This window comes from Leuresthes tenuis, unplaced genomic scaffold (assembly GCF_036924035.1).
Source record: "Leuresthes tenuis unplaced genomic scaffold, fLeuTen1.0.hap1 SCAF_18, whole genome shotgun sequence".
Classification (NCBI taxonomy): domain Eukaryota; kingdom Metazoa; phylum Chordata; class Actinopteri; order Atheriniformes; family Atherinopsidae; genus Leuresthes; species Leuresthes tenuis.
In genome coordinates, this window is record NW_027325372.1 from 5755350 (window position 1) to 5776288 (window position 20939).

The 20939-nt window shown below is 37.4% G+C and overlaps 1 protein-coding gene and 6 gene segments (V, D, J or C); 4 read left to right on the forward strand and 3 right to left on the reverse strand.

Moving 5' to 3' along the window:
* LOC140275623 (Ig kappa-b4 chain C region-like) lies at positions 1–2570 on the forward strand. The segment is given in 3 exon segments: positions 1–19; positions 848–997; positions 2101–2570. Coding segments are annotated over 3 exon segments (510 nt in total).
* The window catches only part of LOC140274965 (Ig kappa-b4 chain C region-like), a 26761-nt gene continuing 7171 nt past the window's right edge, over positions 1350–20939 (forward strand). Inside the window, exon 1 of the C gene segment in view lies at positions 1350–1374.
* Positions 7617–10189, forward strand: LOC140275624 (Ig kappa-b4 chain C region-like). The segment is given in 3 exon segments: positions 7617–7626; positions 8479–8628; positions 9726–10189. Coding segments are annotated over 3 exon segments (501 nt in total).
* On the reverse strand, positions 11203–11902 carry LOC140275028 (Ig kappa chain V region 3368-like). The segment is given in 2 exon segments: positions 11203–11594; positions 11724–11902. Coding segments are annotated over 2 exon segments (360 nt in total).
* Positions 13138–20939, reverse strand: part of LOC140275625 (uncharacterized) — a 10077-nt gene continuing 2275 nt past the window's right edge. The window contains exons 5-7 of the mRNA XM_072371136.1: positions 15692–15814; positions 13665–13764; positions 13138–13557 (exon numbers count right to left, since the gene is read on the reverse strand). Coding sequence (XP_072227237.1) covers positions 13235–13557; positions 13665–13764; positions 15692–15814 — 546 coding nt within the window. The 3' untranslated portion in view covers positions 13138–13234. The remainder of the gene's footprint in view (positions 13558–13664; positions 13765–15691; positions 15815–20939) is intronic.
* LOC140274966 (Ig kappa-b4 chain C region-like) lies at positions 14352–16133 on the forward strand. The segment is given in 2 exon segments: positions 14352–14437; positions 15667–16133. A coding segment is annotated over 1 exon segment (255 nt).
* On the reverse strand, positions 16997–17670 carry LOC140274963 (Ig kappa chain V region 3368-like). The segment is given in 2 exon segments: positions 16997–17339; positions 17546–17670. Coding segments are annotated over 2 exon segments (360 nt in total).

The following is a 20939-nucleotide window of genomic DNA, read 5'->3' on the forward strand; positions in this document are numbered from 1 at the left end:
ATGAACATCTGGAGCCCCAGTGAGGGAGAGATGATACAGACTTTTTGGCTTCAAGGATCTCTCCAGATTTGATGCATCTATCTGTAATTCTGATATGGACCTGGTGACCAATAAACTACCTCGGTGTTCGACCAAGTCTGTGTCAGCAGAGTTCTTCCTGTAGCATCTACACATCGACTGTTTGAAGGCAACCATCCCTTTTACACCACACCAACTTCCTCCCACCGTCAAAAAAAACACATGTTAGGTTCATAGGTGTCTCTAAAATTGTCCTGAGGAGTGACTGTGAGTATGTGTGTGGTTGTTTGTCTCTGTGTGGCCCTGTGATGGACTGGCTACCTGTCCAGGGTGTTCCCCGCCTCTCGCCCAATGACCGCTGGGATAGACTCCAGCCCCCCCGTGACCTGACCGACGGATTATGCGGGTATAGAACATAGATGGATGGGTGGAAGGATGGACTGAGTTCTCCTAAATCTTATTGTTTGAATAAATTTGTTTGAAAAATTCTCCTTCACAATTGCTTCATCATTTTGTAAGAGAGTGGATCCTTTTACTTATATAATGACTGAAGGGATGTATGTCTATGCTTAGCAATGAATCAGTAACTTTACTGTGCTGCCTATTTACACTGTTTACTGAAATAATTTGCAAGAATGTTTGGATTAATTCATGAGATGTGTTATAAATATCTGTTATTAGTTAATCAGTGTGGTCCTGATATCTCACCATTCATACATATGTTTTGCAAGACAGCATTAAATAAGTCTATCCTTCTTTTAATAAAAATATTTCTATAAAACTCTGTGAAACATTTGTTGCTCAGTTTGATCTTCAGTTTTCATTTGAGCTAAAATTCCACAAAACGTTTTGCTGAGTTTGTTTGTCTCAGAGTCAGAGAGCCGTGTCTCTGTGCAGTCAGAGGTTTTTGTACGGCGGCTCAATGAGTTTGTATCACTGTGGTACACGTTCGGTGGAGGAACCAGACTGGAGGTTGGAAGTAAGTTAAATATTTAGCTGCTTTCTTGAAAGAAGTATGTTCTCAATTTAATTTATTTCATTTGAAATGAGCACCGTAGAATAAAACATGCTTTCCATGTTTTAAATGAATATTTCTTTGCTAAGATGGAAAGTTGATTATAAAAGTGACCATTTCAGAGATAAAAGTCCGTTTAAATTCATGAAAGTATCATTTAGGACAAGAGTATAAGATATTTTTCTATGTAATGTTGAATTTTGAGGGAATGTAGATTTAGTTCAGTGTGACAGAGTCAGAGAGTCGAGTCTCTGTGCAGTCAGAGGTTTTTGTACGGCGGCTCAATGAGTTTGTATCACTGTGGTTGACTTTTGGTGGAGGAACCAGACTGGAAGTTGGAAGTAAGTTTATACTGTATTTAATATAAATTACTTGACGTTTTAAGTGGACTTTATTTAATTTAATGTTTGAATGTCTGAAGTTTAGAAAAATATCTTCTTGACAGAAATTGTAACTGTCATAGTTTTTATTGATCCTCATAGAGCTTGGCTAAAATCGGCTTTGCTAAAATTTGTCAATATTTCTGTGAAAGAAGAGCAAATGCTGACTGTTGAAAATATAAAGCCTATCTTTTAATATTGTGGCAAGACTGTCTCTACAATAGAGAAAAACATGCATTTTTAACAAGTAGAACAATGTTAAACTAAAGAGGAAATATTTGAAAATATCTGTAATGATCATGTCAGACTTTACTTTAAATCCTCTTTAGAATAAAGGATGTGTTCATGAGTTTAAGCAATATCTATGCTCCATATGTGGAATATTTAATGTGAGTGAGTTTTTTAAGTTTTTTAACTGAAACTGAAGAAAAACTTACTTTGTAAATATCCCAACATCTTCTATTTTAAATTCCGGTACAGTTTTAGATATTTCAGATCAAACTGTGAGATGATTCTCTCTGTGCTGATGTGCATCAGAGGTTTCTTAAAGGGAAGTGAAACAATGTGTTAGTCAGTGACTGGTGGAGCAGAACCTGACAGAAACTTCTTAAAGGTGAAAATCAGCTCTGACAGTAGAGATGTCCAAGTGTGTGGTTCCTGTTCTCTAAGCTGACTGGTGTCTCCTAGGTGATGTCCGCCCCTCCCTGACAGTGTTGCCCCCCTCCACTGAAGAGCTGCAGGAGGTCAGCTCTTCACAGAAGAAGGCCACACTCATCTGTCTGGCCAACAAGGGCTTCCCCTCAGACTGGACTCTGTCCTGGAAGGTGACCAGCAGCGGCAGCATCAGTTACGAGGAGAGCAGGAGCTCCTTACTGCAGGAGAATGACGGCCATTACAGCTGGAGCAGCACCCTGAGGCTCCCTGCAGAGCAGTGGGAGAAGGTGCGCTCTGTGACCTGTGAGGCCAAACAGGGCTCCCAGACTCCAGTCTTACAGACACTGAGGAGAGACCAGTGCTCCCAGTTCTGACCTCACTGACTGGGACTGGGCAAATATTTGAATGTTTCTGCATTCTGTTAGTTTTCATCATACAATATTTTCTGGGTTTCTTTTCCTGTCATCTGTCTCAATAAAGGTATCACCAAATTTCAACCTGAATTCAGAATATAAAGTTGTTTTTTTCCAAGTCAAAATGTTTCCGTTTGAAGTTCAAATCACTAATCTTAGTCTAATTTAAACCCATATATACTCAAAGTGTGCCAAATTATTGTTGTGTACTTTTTCTTTTCATTTTCTTATATTTCAATGCAAGTATAAAAAAATGATGCCTTAAATGTACTTTGGGTGGAATTACAAACATTTGAATAATGCAGTAAAAGAGGAGAAGAAAGTTCAGGGTTAAACTTTCCACTTTGGCGATGGTTTTATGGTAAATGAAAAGTAAAACATCACATAAGTACAGAAACATTCATGCAAAGAGGCTCTCTATGGAAATGCTCTGACTTACTCCAGCAGGGAGTTGTCTTTTTAGTTTAATATCATCATTATTATTATCATTGTTGTTGTACTTGATTGCCTAAGAAGAAAGCACAAAGATCATTTTATCTAAAATATGGGGGTTTTTAACGTCTGCATTCAAATGTTGTGAGTTTTTGTTTGACATAAAAATTTACTCTTTACATCATAATTTGATCAGCATCACGGCTGACAGTGGGAGGCAGGTTTATTGAAATAGACTAAATCAGTTTTTGGTTTTAACTGTTTTAAAATATTTACTATTGGTAACAACTTTTCCAGGAGATATGTGAAAGAAAATGGATACAGATTATTTGTAACTAACAGACTGCATAAGGGAGGTTTAGGGAGGTTTATCTCTGAGTTAATGCTGATATATGCTGACCCCATCCAAGATATCAGTTTACCACATTTGGTCCTTCATGGATCTCAATAAATATCTGATGATCTCTACAATAAAAGACTGATTTTTTTTAATCTCTACTTGTTAAGATAAAGTAATTTATACTTTGACTTATACCTCCAGTGTTTCAGTGTGAATTTCAGAAATGCATGAACTTCTGATATTAACACTGAACTGAACTATAATAGTTTACATACGGTCATGCTTTAAATCTGAATAGTTGCCCACTTTTCATTAATGGAATAAATATTTTAAATTGCTGGTTTTATATTTTAGAATCTTTGTTAATCTTCCAACTACTTCTAGTAATGAAAGTTTCTGTATGGATAAAAATTAAGAACTAAAGAGACATTTTGAGACATGAAATATAGTCGATTATTGTTTATGTAGTGTTATTGTCTCCATGTACTTGTAGAGACTTCAATATAAATAATTCACAATCATATCTGGATGACTGTGATGAGAACTGGAGCTTCAGTCATCTGTGATATTCAATATTGTGCACTAATGGTAATATTTTTAAAGACAGTTGATTGACAGAAAAACAAGTGAAATGTGTCCAAATGCATCCATTAATGAATATCAAATGTGTGTTAAATGTGGGATTTATCAATAATGCACCTACGTCCTTTTATGTGTGTATTTGTCTTCAGTGAACTGAATCAGAGTTCACAGCTGTCAGTTCAGTTTTTGACTGAGTCTGACTGAGGGAGGTTTTTGTACGACTGTTTTTCACTGTGTGAACGAATACTGACTGTTGATGTAGAATTCCCCCATGCAGTAATAAACTGCAGCATCTTCAGCCTGAACTCCACTGATGGTCAGAGTGAAGTCAGAGTTTGATCCACTGCCTGTAAAACGATCTGGAATCCCTGATACTCTGCTGCTAGCATAGTAAATGAGCAGTTTGGGAGTTTCTCCATCTCTCTGTTGGTACCAGGATAAATAGTTTCCATTAACATTCTGACTGGTTTTACATGTGATGGTGACGGAGCCTCCCACAGCAGAGCTCACTGCTCCAGGCTGAGTCACTGTGACCTGACCTCTGGACTCTGAGGAGACAGAGACAAAAACATAAAGCAGCTTCATGGTTTTGTCGGCTTCATTTCAGAGGGACGGATGTTCATAGAGGAGAAGAGTTTGATTCTCTGGACTTTACCTGTGAAGCAGCAGCAGAGGAGAGTCCAGATGAGGACGCAGATCAAAGTCATGTTTTTGATGAGGAGGATTTCTGTGGCTTCTGTTGTCATGAAGGACAGCTGTCAGTCATCCAGTGTTCAACTCTCAGGACTATAAACTCTCCCAGAGCACTGGAGCATGGTGCTGCTGATGCAAAGTGGCTCTCTATGGAAATGCTCTGACTGACTCCAACAGGGAGAATTTATACAAGTATTTACTGAAAACCTCCTTATACTTAGTTTAATGTGCTGGTGACTTTTTATTTAGGTTTTCTGTTTAGCTTTCATGTTTTATTTTTTTCAAGAAACAAATATGCCTCACGGAAATTTAGTGATGAAAATAAAATGCAAATTAAACAATCAAACCCTCCAAAAATTAACCTGCATTTTATTTCTACTTTAATTTATATCACAACCAGGGACTTCACTTTAACATTGATAATTATTTTATTCTTTCACGTGATCGATGTATTTATTGATCAGGTGTCATATCTTCAGACAGAATAAAACCTTTTTTACACTGAAGTTTTGGCTCACTGAGGCGTTGCAACACTGAGATTTCACCAAGTAAAGCAGTAATGAGTCATTAGCAGATGATAAGGTTCAACAACATGTGGTAGATGATTGTGCAGAGCCAGAAAACATTATGGTCTGTGTCTGTTATGATCTATATAATAAAAAAAAATAGAACATGTAGATTTGACCACTTTTCAGGCACTTTTTAAAAGTTTTTAAATGATTGTGGACATCAGGTCAAATAATTCTATTTACTGATGTCTCTAAATTGTCCCTTTGAGTGTGAGAATGCATGACTGTTCATCTCATGTGTCTCTGTTGGCCCTCTGATGGACTGGTGACCTGTCAAAGGTGTACTCCATGTTTTTCCCTGTGCTGCAGCTCCCCCAAAACTCTCAAGCAGATCAAGTGCATATAGAAAATGGGTGAATGGATGGTATTATGGATTCTTTTTGAAGAAGATTCATTTTTGATCTTTCAGTCAATGGTTCCTATGGAATTTTATTTTAAACTGTGTTTTCACGTTTTCTTTAAACTGGACATTGTTGTGATAGTTGAAAATCACAGTGAATTTGGGGTCAAAGGTCATGCTACTTGTTTTTTTATTAACTGTCACTCAGTAGCACCTCTTTGCTTTTTTTAGGAAACAGAAAATTATATTTTAATAGATTTTGACAAGATGCAATTGATAACTTAACCTTCAAATTCATGATAACATTCTATGTGTTTGTCTGCAGAGAAATGTAAAGAGAGCAAAACTAATGGATGGTGCAAACTGTGATGGTTAGAATAATATTCACAATGTTTCATAAAATGTGTGTGTCCTCAGTGAACTGTATCAGTCTCTGCAGCTGTCAGTTCAGTTTCTGTTCAGGCTGACTGAGGGAGGTTTTTGTACGACTGTTTTTCACTGTGTGAACACCCACTGATTGTTGATGTTGTGAGCACTCTGACAGTAATAAACTGCAGCATCTTCAGCCTGAACTCCACTGATGGTCAGAGTGAAGTCAGAGTTTGATCCACTGCCTGTAAAACGATCTGGAATCCCTGATACTCTGCTGCTACCACGATATATGAGCAGTTTAGGAGTTTCTCCATCTCTCTGTTGGTACCAGGCTAAGAAATCTGAGTTATACACATTTTGACTGATTTTACATGTGATGGTGACGGAGCCTCCCACAGCAGAGCTCACTGCTCCAGGCTGAGTCACTGTGACCTGACCTCTGGACTCTGAGGAGACAGAGACAAAAACATAAAGCAGCTTCATGGTTTTGTCGGCTTCATTTCAGAGGGACGGATGTTCATAGAGGAGAGGAGTTTGATTCTCTGGACTTTACCTGTGAAGCAGCAGCAGAGGAGAGTCCAGATGAGGACGCAGATCAAAGTCATGTTTTTGATGAGGAGGATTTCTGTGGCTTCTGTTGTCATGAAGGACAGCTGTCAGCCATCCAGTGTTCAACTCTCAGGACTATAAACTCTCCCAGAGCACTGGAGCATGGTGCTGCTGATGCAAAGTGGCTCTCTATGGAAATGCTCTGACTGACTCCAGCAGGGAGTTGGAACTCTCTGATGATTATTATAAATAGATAAACAAACCTGTTGATAAATGAAAGTTCATTTTACAGTTTTTATGAAATATATTTTATCAAGAAGAGGAATCCCTGTTATATTTGTGAATATTTCAGAAGGACAACAGCGAGTTGGATCATTCTGATTATTGCAGTTTCAGAGAGACAAATAGTTCATCCTCAAGATGAATGAAATTATATCAGCAGAATAATGAGAGACCTCGTTCACAGTGACTTACAACAGTTTGTGTTCAACTGGCCTGCCTCCAGTCCAGATCTGTCTCCTGTCGAAATGATCTGGCTCATGAAAGAGAGAATCAGACAACAGCAAACTGTTGGGCAGTTAAAACCTTATGTTCAGGATTAATTAACACAGAGTGATATATAAATATATACCGATATTGTTATATATATATATATATATATTAGAGAGAGAGAGAGAGATATTGCTATATATAAATATATAAATACAAAAATAACAGTAAATCAAGAAAAAAGAAGTTCAATTAAAATACTAATTTAAGTACAATTAAAAGCATTTTTGATCATGCAAAAGATGAGCTTCATAAGGTTTCTGACAGTCTCACATCATAAAAATATTTTTTTATGTTAAACTTTGCAAAGACAACCATAAAAACTGAATGTTTCTAAAGAATCTAGAATATAGTATATAAGCATTTGTTGGACCATGCAGTAACATGTGATTCAAAATGTAAGAACATGATGATTTTAAAGTCTAGAAAGTGATGCAACTTTTTCCTTTCCAAGCCTTTATTGACAAACAGCTACTTCCTGCTCTGTGGAACAATTACTCAATCTGGAGTGAGTTCTCGTTGGCATCGTCGCCTCACAGCGAGAGAGAGGGTTCCAGGTTCTACTCCTGGCTGGGGCCCTTCTTTGTGGGGTTTGCATGTTCTTCCCGTGTATGTGTGGGTTCTCTCCAGGTACTCTGGTGTAGTGCTTGACACTTAACAGAAGTTCAGAAGGGCATCAGGTTTGTGTGTTCGGTGTGTCGAGACAGGAGATGAAGAATGGTAACCATGAACATCTGGAGCCCCAATGAGGGAGAGATGATACAGACTTTTTGGCTTCAAGGATCTCTCCAGATTTGATGCATCTATCTGTAATTCTGATACGGACCTGGTGACCAATAAACTACCTCGGTGTTCGACCAAGTCTGTGTCAGCAGAGTTCTTCCTGTAGCATCTACACATCGACTATTTGAAGGCAACCATCCCTTATACACCACACCGACTTCCTCCCACCGTAAAAAAAAACACATGTTAGGTTCATAGGTGTCTCTAAAATTGTCCTGAGGAGTGACTGTGAGTGTTTGTGGTTGTTTGTCTCTGTGTGGCCCTGTGATGGACTGGCTACCTGTCCAGGGTGTTCCCCGCCTCTCGCCCAATGACCGCTGGGATAGACTCCAGCCCCACCACGACCTGACCGACGGATTATGCGGGAATAGAACATAGATGGATGGGTGAATGGATGGAGTGAGTTCTCCTAAATCTTATTGTTTGAATAAATTTGTTTGAAAAATTCTCCTTCACAATTGCTTCATCATTTTGTAAGAGAGTGGATCCCTTTTACTTATATAATGACTGAAGGGAGGTATGTCTATGCTTAGCAATGAATCAGTAACTTTACTGTGCTGCCTATTTACACTGTTTACTGAAATAATTTGCAAGAATGTTTGGATTAATTCATGAGATGTGTTATAAATATCTGTTATTAGTTAATCAGTGTGGTCCTGATATCTCACCATTCATACATATGTTTTGCAAGACAGAATTAAATAAGTCTATCCTTCTTTTAATAAAAATATTTCTATAAAACTCTGTGAAACATTTGTTGCTCTGTCTGATCTTCAGTTTTCATTTGAGCTCAAATTCCGCAAAACGTTTTGCTGAGTTTGTTTGTCTCAGAGTCAGAGAGCCGTGTCTCTGTGCAGTCAGAGGTTTTTGTACGGCGGCTCAATGAGTTTGTATCACTGTGGTACACGTTCGGTGGAGGAACCAGACTGGAGGTTGGAAGTAAGTTAAATATTTAGCTGCTTTCTTGAAAGAAGTATGTTCTCAATTTAATTTATTTAATTTGAAATGAGCTCTGTGGAATAAAACATGCTTTCCATTTTTTAAATGAATATTTCTTTGCTAAGATGGAAAGTTGATTATAAAAGTGACCATTTAAGAGATAAAAGTCCGTTTAAATTCATGAAACTATCATTTAGGACAAGAGTATAAGATATTTTTCTATGTAATGTTTAATTTTGAGGGAATGTAGATTTAGTTCAGTGTGACAGAGTCAGAGAGTCGAGTCTCTGTGCAGTCAGAGGTTTTTGTACGGCGGCTCAATGAGTTTGTGTCACTGTGGTGGACTTTTGGTGGAGGAACCAGACTGGAAGTTGGAAGTAAGTTTTTACTGTATTTAATATAAATTACTTGACGTTTTAAGTGGACTTTATTTCATTTAATGTTTGAATGTCTGAAGTTTAGAAAAATATCTTCTTGACAGAAATTGTAACTGTCATAGTTTTTATTTATCCTCATAGAGCTTGGCTAAAATCGGCTTTGCTAAAATTTGTTAATATTTCTGTGAAAGTAGAGCAAATGCTGACTGTTGAAAATATAAAGGTTATCTTTTAATATTGTGGCAAGACTGTCTCTACAATAGAGAAAAACATGCATTTTTAACAAGTAGAACAACGTTAAACTAAAGAGGAAATATTTGAAAATATCTGCAATGATCATGTCAGACATTACTTTAAATCCTCTTTAGAATAAAGGATGTGTTAATTTGTTTAAGCAATATCTATGCTCCATATGTGAAATATTTAATGTGAGTAAGATGCTTTTTTTTAACTGAAACTGAAGAAAAACTTATTTTGTAAATATCCCAACATCTTCTATTTTAAATTCCGGTACAGTTTGAGATATTTCAGATCAAACTGTGAGATGATTCTCTCTGTGCTGATGTGCATCAGAGGTTTCTTAAAGGGAAGTGAAACAATGTGTTAGTCAGTGACTGGTGGAGCAGAACCTGACAGAAACTTCTGAAAGGAGAAAATCAGCTCTGACAGTAGAGATGTCCAAGTGTGTTCCTGTTCTCTAAGCTGACTGGTGTCTCCTAGGTGATGTCCGCCCCTCCCTGACAGTGTTGCCCCCCTCCACTGAAGAGCTGCAGGAGGTCAGCTCTTCACAGAAGAAGGCCACACTCATCTGTCTGGCCAACAAGGGCTTCCCCTCAGACTGGACTCTGTCCTGGAAGGTGACCAGCAGCGGCAGCATCAGTTACGAGGAGAGCAGGAGCTCCTTACTGCAGGAGAATGACGGCCATTACAGCTGGAGCAGCACCCTGAGGCTCCCTGCAGAGCAGTGGGAGAAGGTGCGCTCTGTGACCTGTGAGGCCAAACAGGGCTCCCAGACTCCAGTCTTACAGACACTGAGGAGAGACCAGTGCTCCCAGTTCTGACCTCACTGACTGGGACTGGGCAAATATTTTAACGTTCCTGCATTCTGTTAGTTTTCATCATACAATATTTTCTGGGTTTCTTTTTCTGTCATCTGTCTCAATAAAGGTATCACTAAATTTCAACCTGAATTCAGAATATAAAGTTGTTTTTTTCCAAGTCAAAATGTTTCCGTTTGAAGTTCAAATCACTAATCTTAGTCTAATTTAAACCCATATATACTCAAAGTGTGCCAAATTATTGTTGTATACTTTTTCTTTTCATTTTCTTATATTTCAATGCAAGTATAAAAAAATGATGCCTTAAATGTACTTTGAGTGGAATTACAAACATTTGAATAATGCAGTAAAAGGAGAGAAGAAAGGTCAGGGTTAAACTTTCCACTTTGGCGATGGTTTTATGGTAAATGAAAAGTAAAACATCACATAAGTACAGAAATATTCATGCAAAGAGGCTCTCTATGGAAATGCTCTGACTGACTCCAGCAGGAAGTTGTCTTTATTGTTTAATATCATTATTATTACCATTGTTGTTGTACTTGATTGCCTAAGAAGAAAGCACAAAGAAAATGTATCTAAAATATGGGGGTTTTAACGGTCTGCATTCAAATGTTGTGAGTTTTTGTTTGACATAAAAATTTACTCTTTATATCATAATTTGATCAGCATCACTGCTGACAGTGGGAGGCAGGTTTATTGAAATAGACTAAATCAGTTTTTAGTCAACTGTTTTAAAATATTTACTGTTAGTGACAACTTTTCCAGGAGATATGTGAAAGAAAATGGATACAGATTATTTGTAACTAACGGACTGCATAAGGGAGGTTTAGGGAGGTTTATCTCTGAGTTAATGCTGATATATGCTGACCTCAGCAAATATATCACTTTCAACACATTTAGTCCTTCATGGATCTCAGATAAATATCTGATGATACTCAGAGAAAGTAATCTATTTTATACATTAAAATACTGACTTGTTATTATCTATATTTGTTCAAATTAAGTCATTTATACTTTGATAATGGCTAACACAAAAGCAAAACATTAATTTAAATGTAAAAACTGATTATTCAAATTACAAATTTAAGTTAATTAAGTTTTATTGCTGTCATATATTACTTATTATAAAAACTGTAGTCATATATAAATGGCCTTTATTTTCTCAGCGTCTGTTGAGTCCTTTCAGTTCCTCTCCAGCTGGGAGGTTTTTGTACACCGTTGTATCACTGTGTGAACGGGAAGCTGTTATGCTGCTGACAGTAATAAACTCCTGCATCCTCACTGTGAACTCCACTGACTGTCAGAGTGAAGTCAGTCTGTTGTGCTTTTGCTCTAAAACGCTCTGGAACCCCAGACTGACGTGCTGTGGTATCATAAATCAAAAGTTTAGGAGCTTCTCCAGGTTTCTGAAGATACCAGTTAATGTCATCACCTATAAGTGTGCTGGCTTTACATCTGATAGAGACAGTCTGTCCTGGAGCAACAGACTGAGATCCAGGAGTCTGAGTCAGGGTGATTTCTGCTGATGAACCTGGAAAAAGAGGAGATGAGTTATTGCAACAAATCTAACCAGAAGATAAGCCATCAGTTTAAAAACAGAGAATGAACTTCTCTGACATTTACAAAAGATGGATGATGGTAAATGCTGCTCATTTCTCACCCTGAACAAGGAGCCCCAGGGTGGTCAGCAGTAGAGTCAGTGACATCATCATTGTGCTGCTGGTGTGTCAGTGTCTCTGAAAGGTCTGGACAGCCACTGATCAACACTGACCTCTTAACCTCTGGGAGCAGAGAGGCAGGACACATATGCAAACACACAGAGTCAGTCAGCTGGAGCTGTCCTCAACATGTCAGGATGTTTCCTGCTTTCACTGATGAGTCTGTTGTAATTAACATTAACACGATCACTGTGGTATTTTAAAAAGTCTGAAGCTAAACTGATCTAACGTTTCTTTCTGTGTCTCCAGATGTGTAACATTATCATTCTGATACTGTTGCAGACTTGTCATTTCAGAGTCATAAAGTAACACTGAGGATCAGGATGTCAGATAATGTGCTCAATTAACTCAGGTTAATGAATTAAATGTCCCAGAACTTTGGGATAAATAACATGATCCTCCATCTCAGAGGATATTTGTTCAGCTTCATCAGAGAACTTTATCAAGAATAAGAATTCAGTGAAAATGCTTAAATAAATCCTGTGACCTCGTGATTAGGAGTCTGATGGGTTAGTTGGTGGTTTAGTGGGATATGGTAAAGAGAGAGATGAGGGTGGGGTGGGTTTAGGATTTGAACAGATCACACAACTGCTCTGATATTAATGTGTCAGCGTTACTGTTCTAAGAATGCAGAGAAAGTTTGTTGAGAGAAGACGCTCAGAGGAAGAGGAGTTTGAATATCTTGTGGCAAACACTCTACTTTATAACTTATTGTATGAAATGCTGAATGTTTGGAGCACCAGTTTGTTTTATGAAGGAAAGTATTTAACAACTAATCTGTATATGTTGTGAATTTTGTGAGAAAAAACATCTGAAAATATTTAATATTAAAATGTATTGATCTACAAATTTCTACCACAAACTTAACCAGAGGTAAAAGAGACTCTGTTCTAATAAAAATAATAATAATTAATTAAACTATCATGCTTAAAATCTGAATATTTTCCCACTTTTCATTCACAGGGTAAATATTTGAACTATCTGTTTGTGTCCTAAAATCTTCATCAATCTTCTAACTGCTGTCAGTCAAAACAGTGTATTTATGGATAAAAATAAATTAATTAAAAGAAATTTTAAGACACGAAATATAATTTATTATCACTCATGTAGTGTTATTGTCTCCATGTACTTGGAGAGACTTGGATATAGATAATTCACACTAATATTTGGATGATTGTGACGAGAACTGGAGCTTCAGTCAGCTGTGATGTTGGGTACAAAATTTTGCATTAATGGTAATACTCTTAAAGAAAGTTAATTTGCAGAAAAATATGTGAAATGTGTTTATATGCATCTATTAACAGAGATTAAATGTGTGTTACACGTAGAGTTTAATCAATAGTTCATATATGTGCTTCTGTGTGTGTGTCCTCAGTGAACTGTATCAGTCTCTGCAGCTGTCAGTTCAGTTTCTGTTCAGTCTGACTGAGGGAGGTTTTTGTACGACTGTTTTTCACTGTGTGAACACATACTGATTGTTGATAACATGGAAACTCTGACAGTAATAAACTGCAGCATCTTCAGCCTGAATTCCACTGATGGTCAGAGTGAAGTCAGAGTTTGATCCACTACCTGTAAAACGATCTGGAATCCCTGATACTCTGCTGCTAGCACGATATATGAGCAGTTTAGGAGTTTCTCCATCTCTCTGTTGGTACCAGGCTAAACAGTTGGAGCTATAAACATTCTGACTGGTTTTACATGTGATGGTGACGGAGCCTCCCACAGCAGAGCTCACTGCTCCAGGCTGAGTCACTGTGACCTGACCTCTGGACTCTGAGGATACAGAGACAAAAACATAAAGCAGCTTCATGGTTTTGTCGGCTTCATTTCAGAGGGACGGATGTTCATAGAGGAGAGGAGTTTGATTCTCTGGACTTTACCTGTGAAGCAGCAGCAGAGGAGAGTCCAGATGAGGACGCAGATCAAAGTCATGTTTTTGATGAGGAGGATTTCTGTGGCTTCTGTTGTCATGAAGGACAGCTGTCAGTCATCCAGTGTTCAACTCTCAGGACTATAAACTCTCCCAGAGCACTGGAGCATGGTGCTGCTGATGCAAAGTGGCTCTCTATGGAAATGCTCTGACTGACTCCAACAGGGAGTTGGATGTTTCCGTTTATTCTGTAAAAAAATGGATAAATGAGTTTGTCGGAATATTGATTTGGAATTTTGGTGTTCATTTGAATAAAATATGAGTCTGAGATCAATACATGGCTCTGCTAGCAGAACATTTAAGTCATTCCCTATTATTCACAACCACACATTTAAACGTAATCATACGTAATATTTAGATATTTCCTTAATAAACTAATTTGTCTACTTTATGACATTTTCTGCATTTAATGTGGATTTAACTACATAGCAAAGTCATTAAAAACACACTCATCATCATCTCTGTGCATATTTACTGTTTTGAGTCCATACTTTAACATTATAGTGTCATTGTTCAATAAAGTTTAAAGTAAGAAGTTATTCCTGAATCTATGAAATATTCTGATTCCTAGTGTTTACTTCATCAGCAGTTGAAATGTTCTGCTGTTTGTCTCAGAGTCAGAGAGCCGTGTCTCTGTGCAGTCAGAGGTTTTTGTACGGCGGCTCAATGAGTTTGTATCACTGTGGTACACGTTCGGTGGAGGAACCAGACTGGAGGTTAACCGTAAGTACATTTCATTCATTTTACAACCCAATTTTAATACCAGCTGTTTATTTTTCACTCCATCACCACTACAATGGTAACTAACAAATGTAATATATAACACTTTTCTGAATTCAGACAGACATGAGTCCTCTTCAACATTTTCTCTCACTAGAAGAAAAAAAAAATCTAAAAATTTAGATTTTATCAAGTTTTAAAAATGAATTTTGCACCAGAAGCTAAACTGTAAATATTTGATTTTCCTGATAAATCTAATCCTGTTTTGTCTGAACATCATGTTTCTGAGATTCATTGATTTGATTTGAGGAGTTCTGATTTGTCATTTACTATTTGATTTGATGAAACAAAGCAAAGGCTCAACGTCGAGGTCTTTCCAATTGTAAAGATTCTGAAAAACAGTGACTATTATAAATGTTTCAAGTATCTTACAATAACTGTAAAGTGCAAAGTCAGTAAGCAGGTTGAAAGTCTCGCTCGAACCCTCAGTTTGTCTCACTAAATTAAATCTTTATGGAGTGAATATGTAACACTGATCAGAATAACATGTTTTTGTATCACTGACGATAAAAGATTTAGTCCTATTATTGAGTCATGTTGTCAGTATTAATGTTACGCTGTCAGCGCATTTTCAAGTAAACTGGAGTTTTGATGACTATGATTTAAAATGAACCGGGCTGCAGTTTGTATAAATAGTGTGAATCAATTTCAGCAGAAGGCTACAAGTTGCATTATATGAATGTGGGAGGTTGATTTAGTGTCATTTGTTGTAAGATATGTTTTTGAGACACACAAAACAACACAAGGCTGTTTTAGAGCACTGCACGCTAAAAGACAAAAATATACTTGATATCCGTGTAACTGCAGTTTATTATATCAAACACAGGAAGAAGTTGTATGTTTTGAGATTATCTTGAATGTGCTGAACCATTTGTTAGAATGTAGGAAAAATGTCTTTAATAATGTTCAGAAATGACTGCATGATGAGGAGATTAAGAAGCTTGTTTGATCATTATATTTCTGATTTGAGATATCTAGCAGACCGTCTCAGAAAATATGAAATTATCCAAAGAATAACATGTCTCATTAACATTTTTATCTTTAGTATTGAAACATATCTGTTGCTGTGGTTCAGCAGTGGTGCATGTCTGTTACCATGGTTACTGGGGAAAGAGAAGGAAGTGAAAGACAGAGGTGTTTCATCTTAATTCCCCCTTTATCTCTCTCTGCAGTGGGTCAAGTCCCACCCTCCCTGACGGTGTTGCCCCCCTCTGATGAGGAGCTGAACAAGGGGAAGGCCACCCTCATGTGTCTGGCCAACAAGGGCTTCCCCTCAGACTGGAGTCTGTCCTGGAAGGTGGACGGCAGCAGCAGCATCAGCTGGGAGGAAAAAAGGAGCCCTGCTTTGATGCAGAATGACGGCCACTACAGCTGGAGCAGCACCCTGATGCTCGATGCAGACCAGTGGAAGAAAGTGCGCTCTGTGACCTGTGAGGCCAAACAGGGCTCCCAGACTCCGGTCTTACAGACATTGCAGAGAGGCCAGTGTTCCCAGTACTGACCTGACTCATTGGGACTCTGATACTGGTTTTGTTCTGTTTCTGCTCTCAGTCTATTTGCTTTAAAAGTCTTTCTGATTTCATATTGAAGGCATTTGTTTCTTGTGTTCTTTTGAAATAATAAAAACAAATCAAACTTGTGTTTTTACTTCTTTTTTGACATATGAACCTCACAGCACTAAAATAAGTTAATAAGTTATCACACTACTTTGATAGAGATTGTTCTATCTAATTTTCTTTGGTTGTTAGGAAATATCTACAGGGTAGGATTAATGTTCCAGCAACACATCATCAGTTTGGTAAAACGAATCCATCTCAGCACGATTTAACAGACCAGGATGGAGACTGACGCCCAAATATAGTCAAACTTTAATTAACATTGACAGTAACAATGACTCTCACTTATATCTGGTCTTGAAACAGATCCATGTCTTACATTTCATGTATGAAGTTCAATCTCAAAAGTATTTTGGTGATGATTTCACTTTAAAGTATGAAATTAAAATGGTCTTTTTCAAACCTCTAATGTAGAATATTTTGATTAAATGAACAAACATGATTACGATATTTTTCAAAGGAAATAAGAAAATACATCATGATTCATATTGAACAGAAGACGACAGAATCGTGTCGATCTACTGTCAGCAAAATGTTCACACTCCCATTTATATCATTCAATTAATGTTGATAGCAGGTTAATGAATGAACAAATTAAACAATTCATCAAACTCACATCATGAATGTGCACCTGATTTCATATATGTCTGCATCAAAATTAGACAATAGATTTATTTCAGAAAAAAAACATTTAATTTGTCTCAGACTGCCTGAGTTTCATCATTAACAGTGATTCTTTAAGAATAATAAGATCTATAATGAGATATAGTGTATTAACTCATTTTTATTGAAATGTGTGTTGATATGTTTTGTGGCAGTACTTTGTTATACAGACTTATGTTTTTGTATTTAAAAACTTTTGCGTCAGTGAAGCTGTGGATCAGTTCCTCTCCAGCTGTGAGGTTTTTGTAAGACGTTGTATCACTGTGTGAATGGCCAGCTGTTACACTGCTGACAGTAATGAACTCCTGCATCTTCAGGCTGAACTCCACTGACTGTTAGAGTGAAGTCAGTTCCAGATCCACTTCCACTGAAACGACCTGAAACTCCAGACTGGCGACTTGTAGCAGAGTAGATTAAGAGTTTTGGAGATTCTCCATCCTTCTGGAGGTACCAGTTGAGGCATGTGCCAACACTTGAACTGGCTTTACATCTGATAGAGACAGTTTGACCTGGAGCAGCAGACTGAGATCCAGGAGTCTGAGTCAGGACTTTTTCTCCTGATGAACCTGAAATTGTGAAGAAGAGAAAAGTTATAGAGAGAAGTCCAGCCTCAAGAATGAAGATCCAAAAAGAAGAGGATCATTTCTTTCACACGGAGAATAGAGGGAAACATGTTAATGTTGTTTGTTTCTGTGTTTCTCCATCAGAGCAGAACATCATTGTGATGAACCTGCTTTTAACCTGAAGCAAAGTTTTCAGAAGAGATTCTCACCCTGAACAAGGAGCCCCAGGGTGGTGAGCAGTAGAGTCAGTGACATCATCATTGTGCTGCTGGTGTGTCAGTGTCTCTGAAAGGTCTGGACAGCCACTGATCAACACTGACCTCTTAACATCTGGGAGCAGAGAGGCAGGACACATGTGCAAACACACAGAGTCAGTCAGCTGGAGCTGTCCTCAACATGTCAAAATGCTTAAATAAATCCTTTGACCTCGTGATTAGGAGTCTGATGGGTTAGTTGGTGGTTTAGTGGGATATGGTAAAGAGAGAGATGAGGGTGGGGTGGGTTTAGGATTTGAACAGATCACACAACTGCTCTGATATTAATGTGTCAGCGTTACTGTTCTAAGAATGCAGAGAAAGTTTGTTGAGAGAAGACGCTCAGAGGAAGAGGAGTTTGAATATCTTGTGGCAAACACTCTACTTTATAACTTATTGTATGAAATACTGAATGTTTGGAGCACCAGTTTGTTTTATGAAGGAAAGTTATTAACAACTAATCTGTATATGTTGTGAATTTTGTGACAAAAAACATCTGAAAATATTTAATATTAAAATGTATTTATCTACAAATTTCTACCACAAACTTAACCAGAGGCAAAAGAGACTCTGTTTTAATAAAAATAATAATAATTAATGAAACTATCATGCTTAAAATCTGAATATTTTCCCACTTTTCATTCACAGGGTAAATATTTGAACTTTCTGTTTGTGTCCTAAAATCTTCATCAATCTGCTAACTGCTGCCAGTCAAAAAAGTGTATTTATGGATAAAAATGAATTAATTAAAAGAAATTTTAAGACATGAAATATAATTTATTATCACTCATGTAGTGTTATTGTCTCCCTGTACTTGGAGAGACTTGGATATAGATAATTCACACTAATATTTGGATGATTGTGACGAGAACTGGAGCTTCAGTCAGCTGCCATGTCGGGTTGAAAATTTTGCATTAATGGTAATACTCTTAAAGAAAGTTAATTTCATGAAAAATATGTGAAATGTGTTTATATGCATCTATTAACAGAGATTGAATGTGTGTTACACGTAGAGTTTATCAATAGTTCATATATGTGCTTCTGTGTGTGTGTCCTCAGTGAACTGTATCAGTCTCTGCAGCTGTCAGTTCAGTTTCTGTTCAGTCTGACTGAGGGAGGTTTTTGTACGACTGTTTTTCACTGTGTGAACACCCACTGACTGTTGATGTTATGGAGACTCTGACAGTAATAAACTGCAGCATCTTCAGCCTGAACTCCACTGATGGTCAGAGTGAAGTCAGAGTTTGATCCACTGCCTGTAAAACGATCTGGAATCCCTGATGCTCTGTTGTTAGTGTAGTAAATGAGCAGTTTAGGAGTTTCTCCATCTCTTTGTTGGTACCAGTGTAAATAGTTGGAGTTATAAACATTCTGACTAATTTTACATGTGATGGTGACGGAGCCTCCCACAGCAGAGCTCACTGCTCCAGGCTGAGTCACTGTGACCTGACCTCTGGACTCTGAGGAGACAGAGACAAAAACATAAAGCAGCTTCATGGTTTTGTCGGCTTCATTTCAGAGGGACGGATGTTCATAGAGGAGAGGAGTTTGATTCTCTGGACTTTACCTGTGAAGCAGCAGCAGAGGAGAGTCCAGATGAGGACGCAGATCAAAGTCATGTTTTTGATGAGGAGGATTTCTGTGGCTTCTGTTGTCATGAAGGACAGCTGTCAGTCATCCAGTGTTCAACTCTCAGGACTATAAACTCTCCCAGAGCACTGGAGCATGGTGCTGCTGATGCAAAGTGGCTCTCTATGGAAATGCTCTGACTGACTCCAACAGGGAGAATTTATACAAGTATTTACAAGACCGACGGATTATGCGGGAATAGAACATAGATGGATGGGTGGAAGGATGGAGTGAGTTCTCCTAAATCTTATTGTTTGAATAAATTTGTTTGAAAAAATCTCCTTCACAATTGCTTCATCATTTTGTAAGAGAGTGGATCCTTTTACTTATATAATGACTGAAGGGAGGTATGTCTATGCTTAGCAATGAATCAGTAACTTTACTGTGCTGCCTATTTACACTGTTTACTGAAATAATTTGCAAGAATGTTTGGATTAATTCATGAGATGTGTTATAAATATCTGTTATTAGTTAATCAGTGTGGTCCTGATATCTCACCATTCATACATATGTTTTGCAAGACAGCATTAAATAAGTCTATCCTTCTTTTAATAAAAATATTTCTATAAAACTCTGTGAGACATTTGTTGCTCAGTTTGATCTTCAGTTTTCATTTGAGCTCAAATTCCACAAAAAGTTTTGCTGAGTTTGTTTGTCTCAGAGTCAGAGAGCCGTGTCTCTGTGCAGTCAGAGGTTTTTGTACGGCGGCTCAATGAGTTTGTATCACTGTGGTACACGTTCGGTGGAGGAACCAGACTGGGTGTTGGAAGTAAGTTAAATATTCAGCTGCTTTCTTGAAAGAAGTATGTTCTCAATTTAATTTATTTCATTTGAAATGAGCACTGTGGAATAAAACATGCTTTCCATTTTTTAAATGAATATTTCTTTGCTAAGATGGAAAGTTGATTATAAAAGTGACCATTTCATAGATAAAAGTCCGTTTAAATTCATGAAAGTATCATTTAGGACAAGAGTATAAGATATTTTTCTATGTAATGTTGAATTTGAGGGAATGTAGATTTAGTTCAGTGTGACAGAGTCAGAGAGTCGAGTCTCTGTGCAGTCAGAGGTTTTTGTACGGCGGCTCAATGAGTTTGTATCACTGTGGTGGACTTTTGGTGGAGGAACCAGACTGGATGTTGGAAGTAAGTTTTTACTGTATTTAATATAAATTACTTGACGTTTTAAGTGGACTTTATTTAATTTAATGTTTGAATGTCTGAAGTTTAGAAAAATATCTTCTTGACAGAAATTGTAACTGTCATAGTTTTTATTTATCCTCATAGAGCTTGGCTAAAATCGGCTTTGCTAAAATTTGTCAATATTTCTGTGAAAGTAGAGCAAATGCTGACTGTTGAAAATATAATGGTTATCTTTTAATATTGTGGCAAGACTGTCTCTACAATCGAGAAAAACATGCATTTTTAACAAGTAGAACAACGTTAAACTAAAGAGGAAATATTTGAAAATATCTGTAATGATCATGTCAGACATTACTTTAAATCCCCTTTAGAATAAAGGATGTGTTCATTTGTTTAAGCAATATTTATGCTCCATATGTAGAATGTTTAATGTGAGTGAGATGCCTTTTTTAACTGAAACTGAAGAAAAACTTACTTTGTAAATTTCCCGTACAGTTTCAGATATTTCAGATCAAACTGTGAGATGATTCTCTCCGTACTGATGTGCATCAGAGGTTTCTTAAAGGGAAGTGAAACAA